This window comes from Petaurus breviceps, unplaced genomic scaffold (assembly GCF_028583685.1).
Source record: "Petaurus breviceps papuanus isolate PSGF00001 unplaced genomic scaffold, PetGlider_PUasm1.0 577, whole genome shotgun sequence".
Classification (NCBI taxonomy): Eukaryota; Metazoa; Chordata; class Mammalia; order Diprotodontia; family Petauridae; genus Petaurus; species Petaurus breviceps.
This window is the reverse complement of record NW_027186389.1, coordinates 1,558,261-1,568,272: the sequence shown is the minus strand read 5'-3', so window position 1 is coordinate 1,568,272 and position 10,012 is coordinate 1,558,261. Positions and strand designations below refer to the sequence as shown.

The 10,012-nt window shown below is 51.5% G+C and overlaps 3 protein-coding genes across 4 annotated transcripts in view; all 3 read left to right on the top strand.

The window, feature by feature from the left end:
- Positions 1 to 9,802, top strand: part of SYNGR4 (synaptogyrin 4) — an 11,817-nt gene extending 2,015 nt beyond the window's left edge. For both annotated transcript variants that reach the window (XM_069103422.1, XM_069103421.1), the window contains exons 2-5: positions 161 to 321; positions 8,119 to 8,356; positions 8,974 to 9,113; positions 9,535 to 9,802. In XM_069103422.1, coding sequence (XP_068959523.1) covers positions 229 to 321; positions 8,119 to 8,356; positions 8,974 to 9,113; positions 9,535 to 9,750 — 687 coding nt within the window. In that variant the 5' untranslated portion in view covers positions 161 to 228 and the 3' untranslated portion in view covers positions 9,751 to 9,802. The remainder of the gene's footprint in view (positions 1 to 160; positions 322 to 8,118; positions 8,357 to 8,973; positions 9,114 to 9,534) is intronic.
- SULT2B1 (sulfotransferase family 2B member 1) overlaps positions 1 to 10,012 on the top strand; it is a 125,706-nt gene that overhangs the window by 15,224 nt on the left and 100,470 nt on the right. The window lies entirely within an intron of this gene.
- Positions 1 to 10,012, top strand: part of GRWD1 (glutamate rich WD repeat containing 1) — a 57,451-nt gene that overhangs the window by 15,218 nt on the left and 32,221 nt on the right. The window lies entirely within an intron of this gene.

Genomic DNA, 10,012 nt, shown 5'->3' with positions numbered 1-10,012 from the left:
CCCCCAAAACGCCCTCCTCCTCTGCCCTCAAAGCCCCTTCCTCCTGCCCCCCATGAAGCCTGTTCCTCCTGCCCCCCTGAAGCCCCTTCCTCCTATACCCCCAGCACCCTCTCTGGCCCTCCCTGTGACCTATCCTCTTCTCTCTCTGCTGGGTGCCCAGGTGGGGTCATCTGAGTCTGAGCGAAGAAGGGAGGAGCCGTGCCTCCTGCTCCCCGGAGAAGGACAGCTATGTATGTGCCCGAGAGCCTGCACAACCTGGCCGACAGCGAGCTGGTCCAGTTTGTGAAGAAGCCGAAGACCATCTCCCGGATCTTTGCTGGGGTGAGGCCCCGCCCCACCCCTGGCCCTCAGGACCCCGCCTGTAGAGATGGCAGCTTCACAGCAAAGGGTGGAAGGTGGCACAGCTCGGGGGCCCTCCCTGTGGCCCAGGCACCTGCTTTGGGCCTCTGGTCACCTCTCCCCCGCTTTCAGCTCAGAGACTGGCCGGAGCAGGTGCCACGTGCTGCTTGTACGTCCTGCCCTACCAGGCTTTGTCAGCCTGAATGTGCCCTTTTATTCCTGGGCAGAAAAGGAAGGAGCCCAAAGAGCCTGTGTGTCTCCACCAGCAGCAGCTAATGCCAGGCTCACTCCGTCTCCTTGTCTGCTGGGGGGCAGATCCAAGGGATTGGGGGAGTGCCGTGTGCCCAGATCTGAGCCCAGCGTTTGTCAAAGCCTCACATAAGATGGAGAGCTGTGGACTCTGATTGTGCATTTGGATGGCTAAACTCAAAGCTTGGACATACTTTCCAAGGATAGCAGTCAGTAGAAGTTTGAGGACAGCTTGAAAAGAGGTCTCTGCCTGAGTGGCACAGAGATCTTGACTCTGGGGCATTTTATATGTCTACTAAATGACTGATAATGCCATAGAGAGTTCGCTTACCAAATTTGTAGGGGACAGAAAGAAGGAAGGGACAGCGAACATGTCGGGTGACGCTCAGAATCCCCAAAGATCCCTACAGGCTTCAACACAAAGCCAAATGCAATAACATGAAATCGAATAGGGATAATTAATCAACTTATCAATAAGCATTTAATGTGTTCTAAGCATTGAGAATACAGAGAAAAGGCAAAACCAGTCATATTCCCTGCCCTAAAGGAAGTTACATTGTAATTCCACACAAGATGGCATATAAACCAGAGCAGAGGCAGGCAGCCCAAGCAGCTGAGGAAACCAGGAAAGGCCTCCCAGAGAAGGGAGCTCCGAGTCTTAAGAGAAGCCCCACATTCTAAGATTGGGAAGGAGAGCCATCTAGGCAGAGGGACAGGAGATAGGGTGCTCCACAGAAAGAAGAGGAAGGGAGCCAGCATGGGCTGGATTAGAAAGAAGACAGGAATGATGGGTAGGGGCCAGATGCTAAAGGACTTTCTATTTGTTCCGGAACTAGTGGAGTTTATTAAGGGGAAAATTGGGAGGCAGGGCGGGTGTGCCTTCTCATAACCACACTTCTGCAAATAATCTGGCAACCAAGGATTGAAATGGAAAAGGCCAATAAGAAGGCTATTGCAGTAATTCAGGTGAAACATGATCAGGACCTGAATTAGGGTGGTGGTTATGTCAGTGGAGAGAAGGGAGGAGAGAAATGATACAGTTTGGCTAAGGATTAGATGTGTAGGGGCAATCAGGAAAGTAGAGCATGACAATGATGTTTTGAACCAGGGTGACCGAAAAGAATAGTGATTACCCTCCATAGTAATGGGGAATTTCAGAATAGGAGAGGGTTTAAGGGAAAAGACAGAAGTTCTCTTTTGGACGCATTGAGTTTCAGATGCCTACAGAATATCCAGTTTGAAATATCTAACAGGCAGTTGGTGATGGGGGGCCTGGAACTCTGGAGAGAGACTAGCACCAGATAAATAGAAGTGGGAATCACCTGCATAGAGGTGAGAATAATTGAACCCATGGGAAGTAATGAGATCACCAAGTGAGAGAGTATAGAGAGAAAAGTAGCAAAGGCCAGGGGCAGGGCCTTGAGAGATGCCCGAAGTTAATGGGTATGACTTTGAGGAAGAGTGGGCCAAGGGGACTGAGAAGAAACAGTCAGACAGGGAGAAGGAGAAGAAAGAGTCATGAAAACCCCAAGAAGAGAAGGGGGTCAGTAGTGTCAGAAGCTACAGAAGGCCAAGGGTCTAAAGAAGCCATTTGGTTTGGCATTTGAGAAGTCATTGTCAGCTTTGGAGTTTGGAATTGAATGATGAGGTCAGAAACCAGACTGCAGAAGGTTTAGAAGCCAGGAAAGGAAAGGAAGCTTTTTGTGGGAGTTTAGCTAATACAGGGAAAAGAGATATAGGACAATAGCTGGCAGGCATGGTAGGATCGAATGAGGTATTTAAGGCCAGGCGAGACTTGGGCACCTTTGTAGACAGCAGGGAAGGAGCCAGTAGACAGAGAGAGATTGAAGATAATTGAAAGAGTGGGGATGATGGAGGGGCAAAGAAGGTGGGAGGGGAAGAAACTAAGAGTAAAGCTATAGGAGCTGGCCCTGGCAAAGAGAAGGGATGGAGGAGGAGATAATGGGGGGGATGACGTCAGAGGAATATGTGATGAGGAGGAGGGAAGGAGAGGGAGCTCTCAGGGAATGGCCTCAGTTCAGTAAAGTATGAGGAGAGAAAAGGTTTGAAACAGCTGCTGTGGTGAGCCGGATAGTGAATTGGTCAGGGTGGGAAGCAGGAAAGGCCTGGGGAGATGAGCTTGCGTAAATTTATAGTGGACTCAATCAACACAGGTTCATGATCTCCTCCAGCTCCATTTAGCAGCACATGAGTAGGGGAAAGGAGGCCATCTGCGGCTGGGATGAGGCAGGCTGGGAGTTGGCAAGATGGGATGCCCAATAAAACAAGCTGGTCAGACAGGGCATAGAATCAGCATGGTTCACCCAGGGGTCAAGGCTGGGAAGAGATCTTAGAAGAATGATTGGGGAAAGTGTATAGCCCGGCAAGGACAATGGCCTGGGAGAGCACTGAGGGACAGAATGGGGACAAAGTCTTTTTAGGAGGAGGAAAGCCCAAAGACAGATGGCAATTCCAAGTTCTCCAACACAGACATGGAAAGCTTGGGAGGGGGGCGCAAGAACAATACAGTTGTGACAAGAGCATGAGCACCCTTGGTGTAGAAAAGAGGAGAGCCGAGGAGCAGGTCATAGTGACTGAGAAGACTGAAGAAGTGGGGAAAGCGCTCAAGTTGAAGTCCCCTAGGATGAAGTAAGGAGCTGAGGTGGAGGGGAAGCCGGTGAGCCACATGCTGAAGTCAATGACAAAGGAGGGAGACAGTCCCAGGCTCAGGAGGTAATTGCTTACAGAATCTGACCTGGGTGACCAGTGTGGACTGAATGAACCTCAGAGGAGGCGAGGTTACTGAGTGATGCCAGATAATAGGAATGCAAGTGTAGCCAGTGCTGGGGAGGGTAGCCTAGGCCATTAGGAGGGAGCCAGGACTCAGGGAGAGACAGATGGAAGGATCAGAAAGGAGGAGGCTTAAGATGCAAGCTTGTTTGAGCACAGAGCTGGTAATCCAGTGGAAAGGAGAGGGAGATCCCCAGTGAGACCTGGGGTGGGGGGAGTGATGAAAATAGGAGAGGAGACAGCCAGGGGCAGAGGAGAGGTTCAGCATCACAGAGAGAGAGAGAGAAGGGGGCAGATGAGCCTATCTAACCAATGGGAATCAGTCCAGACACAGAGGTCCACTGATAAAGGCAGGTTCGAAGTCCTTGGACTGTATGGGCACAGCCCTCAATTTCCTGACCCACCCTCTTGCTGTTGGAGCACACTGGGTATATGATCACCTGGCCTTGTTCTCAGATTGAGAAGCCCAGGTAAGGGAGGAGTCAGGAAGGGCTTTTGCCAGTGACAGGTCACCTCCTCACCTCTCCCCAGAAGGGCCTGCCTGCTTGTGTCCTCATCAGGGGCACAGGGAAACCTAGGAAGGAACTAGGCCCAGTGCTTCAGCCCAGTGTGAAAGCCCCACCAAAGTAGGTCTTGGCCTCCCTGTGTCCTTAGGCCAGTTCAAAATGGAAATATAAATGGCTCAAGAAATCTGCCTCCCAAATCTCTAATCAATAGTGATTTAGAGCATTTTTTCATCTGACTATACATAGTTTTAATTTCTTCACCTGAAAACTGCCTGTTCATATTCTTTGACCATTTATCAATTGGGGAATGACTTGTATTCTTTTAAATTTGACTCAGTTTTTTATATATTTTAGAAATGAGGCCTTTATCAAAAGCACTAGCAGTAAAAATTGTTCCCCAGTTTTCTGCTTCCCTTCTAATCTTGGTTGCTTTGGCTTTGTCTGTGCAAAACTTTTTTAATTTAGTGTAATCAAAAACATCCATTTCGCATTTCCTTGTGTTCTCTATATCTTGTTTGGTCATAAATTCCTTCCTTCTCCATAGGTCTGACAGGTAAACTATTTCTTGATCTCCTAATTTGCTTATGGTATCACCCTTTATGTTTAAATCATGCGCCCATTTTGACTTTGTCTTGGCATAAGGTATAAGATGCTGGTCTATGCCTAGTTTCTGCCATAATGTTTTTCAGTTTTCCCTGCAGTTTTAGTCAAATAGTGGGTTCTTGTTTGAAAAGCTTGGATCTCTGGGTTGATCAAAGAGTCCTCTGATCCCCCACTGATTCTTAGTAGGTCATTTTGATGATCACCACTTTCTAATATAGCTTCAGATCTGGTATTACTAAGCCACCTTCCTTTGCATTTTGTTCTCATTGATTCCCTTGATATTCTTGACCTTTTGTTCTTCCAGATAAACTGTATTCTTATTTTTTCTAGCTCTCTAAAATCCCCAAGTCTGAGATAAGTCACATGGTTAGACTGAGAAGCAGAGGTAACTGAAGCTCCCTGAGGGGAAGGCCAGTTTCATGTTTGTGTCTGTATCCCCAGGATATAGCCCAGTGCCTGGCACACAGCAGCTGCTTAATAATTGCTCATTGATTGGTTAATTGTTCCACAGCCCTTAATCTGAAAAAGACCTGGAGCTTCTAACTGGTTGCAAGCTCAGTAGGAGTAGAAATTGTAAAGTGCGGCCAGAAATCCAGTGTGACCTTGTGCTGCCTTCAATGAGGCATTGAACCTGAGAAGTAGCCTGCCTTGGCCAGACCACAAGCCATCTGGGAGTTGTGCTATCAGTGGTGGGCACTCCAGTTTGTGAAGGGCTGAATCTAGGAAAGGAACCCTGTCATGGCCTGGCCTGAGGGTGGCTAGGAAGGTCTGGGGGTGTCCAGCCTGGAGGGCAGAGGCCTTAGTGAGGAGAGCAAAGGGGAAATCTGGGCTTCCCTCCAGATGCACAGGGGCAAGACTTAAGGGAAACTTTCAATCAACTCAGTTCTACAATGTTTATTGAACTTTTACTGTGTGGTAAATCTGGTGTGGGAGTCACTGGGCTATAAAGAAAAAAAAGTACAATTCTTGCCCTCAGGATATGTCACAAGTCCCTGAAGGACTGAAATATGTTCTCCCAATAGTCTGGTTCTGTAGCTGGTGCAACATCATCCTCATTTTACAGATAAGGAAACTGAGGCCCAGAGAGAAGACATGACTTGTGTAGTCTCACACAACAAATAAGTAACAGTTCCAGGACTGGACCTGAGGTCTCCTCCTTCCAGGTCCAGGCCTCTTCACTTTTCTGCTCAGTACTTTGTTCTTAGGGAACTGCCGTGGGCATCACCACTTAGGATTCGTTTGGGTGGGTGACAAGAAGGAAAATGAGAGAGCTGGGCTTTCAAGTGGAAAGCTGGAGTTGTGGGAAGGCTGAAGGGAGCATTCTGGACAGTTTCAGGAGGACTCCCTGGAGGTACCGCCAGGGTTGGGGGGGACTGAGCCTTGGCACAGTTCAGAGCTGGCTGGGCCTTCTACTAGCTCGCTGTGTGACCATGGACAAATCACTTCGTGCTTCTGGGTCTCAGCTCTCTGGTGATAATCTTCCAAGAGGCAATCTTCTCACCTCCCCAGTCTCTTTAGTCCCTGTGAGCCGGGAGCCACAGGTCTGGCTCCCTCTTCTTCCGCCCTCTTGCCCTCTTCAGAGCTCAGCTGTATCTCCTTCAAGCTCCTCAGGTGCATCAAAGAAGCCTCTTTCCTGGTTCCTCCCAGGTGTTAGCATTCCCCTCCACCAGTCATTGTGTATTTCTTCTGTCTGTAGCCAGGCTTTTCTGGTCTATAAATCTGCAGCATCCCCCTTAATAGAAGTGCAAGCCCTTTGAGGGAAGAGACTACATATGTATCTGTGTTTGTCTGCCTGGGCCTGCCACAGCAGGTGCTTGAAAAGCCGTGCCTGCCAGGCTTCTGTGTGGCCCAGCTCAGAGAGTGATTCAATTAATTTCAACAAGCATTTATCCATCCCCTGCCAACTCTAAGGCCCTGAAGATACAAAGACAAAAATGAAAACAGTTCCTGCCCTCAATGAGCTTGCATTGACCCAGAAGTTTCAACAAAGCAGATTTTTACTCTTGTAGAGGCCCCCTTCTCTCCTGGGGCACTGCCCCCAGCCTGGGGCTGACTCACATCACCTCAGGCCTGCCTGCCCCCAGGCTCTCCCCACTCCAGTGTGGCCTTCACTCAACTGTCCACGGAGCCTTCCTAAATGCTCCCCACCACATTCAGTCAGCTCTGAGAGCTCCCTGTCACCTCCCAGGTCACATCAGATCCTACTTGCCCAGCCTTCTTCTGCCCATCTCCCTTCCATGCGACTGTAGCTCTTCATTCTAGGCATTTCCATGTGTGTGCGAGGCCTGGACCATTCTGCCTCCCCATCTCTGCCTCAAGGCCACGTGGGCTTCCTTCAGGCCTCAGGAGCGGCCTGCCTTCTGCCTCTGTGGGAGGCTCTGTGCCTTCCCTCTGAGGCGCCACGCCCCCCCATTCTCCGTCTGCCTGCTTAGGCCAGAGCTGTTGCCCAGCAGACTGGGTGCTGGTCTTTCTTTAGATTCCCAGTGCTTAGCACAATGTTTGGCACACAGGCACTTAATAAGTGCTGCTTGTCTCACTCAAATCTAGTTCCTGCCCAAGAAGGGGGTGAAGAGTTATTTTAGAGGGGACACATTAGGCATGTGTGTAGCCCAGAGGAAAGACTGGGAAGGTCCCCAGCAGCAGAGAGGATTTGAGTTGAGTCTGGAGGAAGCCAGGAAGGGGAACAAGCATTTATTAAGTGCCTTCTGTGTGCTGAGCACCTTACCGATATCTCACTTGATCCTTACAACAACCATAGGTGCTATTGGATCCCCATTTTACAGTTGAGGAAACTTGAGGCAGATGAGGTTAAGTAGCTTGCTCAGGGTCACAGAGCTAAAAAGTATCTGAGGCCCAGCAACTTCCCCAACCAGCTTCGGGGTAGGGTGAGGCCCAGGTTAGGAGCCTAGGGGTGCCTCCAGAGTCTTGCTGAAGGGGAGAAGAGGGGAGGGTGTGGGGGCAGGAGGAGTGCTGCTTTGCCCACCAGACTTCTGACCTGCCTGTGTCTGTGGTGTTAGAGATGTCAGAAGGCAGTCAACAGAGGTTGGGGCTGCGTTCCTAGGTCTTGAGAGAGGATAGTTGCACCTGTGGAGCTGATGAGATCACTGAGAGAGAGGGCCCAGGACAGAGCCTGGCAAGACTTTGTGTGGGCGCAGAGGCAGCCTGGACTCCCCAAGAGTTTCTGCGGGAACGGCACAAGCAAAGCTGGCCAGCGAATTTGGGGGCTCAAGAGAACAGGGGAACATGGCTGGGCTGCCTGGAGTAAAGAGTGGAGTCAGGGTCCTGTGGTAATCCTAGGTGCTAGGGAGGGGCCTCTGGGCAGGGCCAGGCAGGAAGATCTTAGCAGACAGGGAATCAGCAGGATTTGACATCATATGATATGAGTGAGGCTGGAGGAGGCCAAGGTTATGGAATGTGGGAGATTGGGAGGCTGATAACCCCAATGGCAGCAGGAGTGAAGTCAGACGGAAAGACTTGGAGGGCCCATCCCGTAGGGTCCCCAGAATCCCAGGCTCACCCTGGGGTATGCCATATCTTTACACCTTCTGCCTCCACCCCTGGGGAGAAGAGGAGGCAGGGGAGGACCCCAGCCGGGGGAGGGCCCTTCACTGGCAGCTGTCACCCTGTCCAGGTCTTCTCACTCATTGTGTTTGCCGCGCTGCTAACTGATGGCTACCAGAACCTGACCAGCTCTTCGCAACTGCACTGCGTCCTCAATGACAACCATGTGGCCTGCAGCTTCGCAGTGGTCACTGGCCTCCTGGCTTTCCTGGGCTGCCTGCTCTTCCTCACCCTGGACAGCCTGGTGGCCCGCATCACCAGCACCCGCCTGAAGACCACAGTCTTGCTGCTGGATTTCTCACTCTCTGGTAGGGGCTCCCTGGGCTCACCCTCAGGGCTCCTGGCTCTCAGCCTGGGTTGCTTAGAGATGCCCCTTAGGGTCTCTGGCCCCCTTTAAGAAATGGAGGGACTCGCCTCTGATCTGGCAGGAGGCCATGGCTCTGCCCCTTGTTCTGGGCCTGTGGCCAGGCGAGTCATTCTACCCCAGTGTCAGCATCTGGGACCTAGATGTTGTAAAAACTAGCTTGAGGGGAATGGGCCGCTAGGGAAGCACACAAGAAGAAGGCTAGGGCGGTGGGGAGGATGTCCACGAAAGAGGGGGCAGTGTACGCAGTGAACAAAGCTGGCCTCGTGGTCTGGATGGCCTAGGTCAGTGTCCCCCCAGCCCGCCTGGGAGTGTGCCCTGGAATGGGTCACTTCCACCCACCCAGTGCCTTAGACTGCCCAGCAGCTGCTGCTGGGTGAAGTCAGGTGCAATCCAAAGCACTAATCATGACCAGTGGGGCTGGTCTCCACCACTCTCCCTTTGCTCATTGGAGGCCTCACTGGCCCTTAGGAGAATGGCCAGTCGTTTGGAAAGCCCCCCGGGCCGATCTGCTTCCTTTGGGAAGTACCCTGACCCTGGCACCTCTCTCCTCTGCTGCAGTCATCTGGGTCGGAGTCTGGTTCGTGGGCTTTTGTTTCCTGGCCAACCAGTGGCAGCGCTCGCCCCCTCACCACTACCTTCTGGGCAATAGCAGTGCCAAGGCAGCCATCGCCTTCTCCTTCTTCTCCATCCCTGTCTGGGTAAGACCAGGGCAGGGGCACAGGGAGGCAGAAGGGGCCTGAACTGCTCTCAGGAGGAGACCCTGCCTTCACAGAGGGTAACTAAGTGTCTGCTGGGTCCAGGTCCTCTGCTGGGTTCTAGAAAAGACCCAAAGTTTGTAAGATAGCCATCCCTGTCTTCCATTCTCTCACAGCCTGGCAGGACTCTCTTCCTACCCCATTTCCCATCATGGAGTCAAGCCCAAAGCCCTACCCAAGGCCTGACCTGGAAGAATTGTAGTGCAGAGAGCCTGTGTTTGAATCCTGGTTCTGCCTCTCACTGCCTGTGTGACCTTGAGCCAGTCCCTTCCCATCCAAGATCAGTTTCCCCATTTGTTAAGGGATTTGGACAATATGATCAGTAAGAATTCTCCCAGTCTTCAATCCCATGACCTCCCCACAGATGGCCCTGGCCTACTTGGCGCTCCAGGACCTCCGCAGTGACCCACCTGTCCCCTACAAGCGCTCCCTGGATGAGGGTGGTGTGGCCCTGACAACCCTCTCTTCTGGCACCACCACCAACATGGGACCCAACAGCCTGGGCTACCCCAGCTCCATCCCACCCCCATACCCAACCACTCCCAAGACGGCTCGCCTTGCCATGATGAATGACAACTGAGGCCACTGTCCTGATCTTCCTCAGTTATTAAAGAGACTTTCTCTTCCTCCTACGGAGGTGTTTGTGAAAAGCTGAGCCTGCCGAGTCTCGTCCATCCACCCATCAGTCAATCAAAATCATTCCTTTCTTGTTTCAGGGAAAGGGGAAGGAAGACATTGTTTGGGTTGACGGTGGGGTCTCTCCTAGTCCCCCTGACTTGGTCCTGGGTCACAAATCTCCCTAACCCCAGAGAAAAGACTTATTTCTTCCAAGGAAAAGTTAG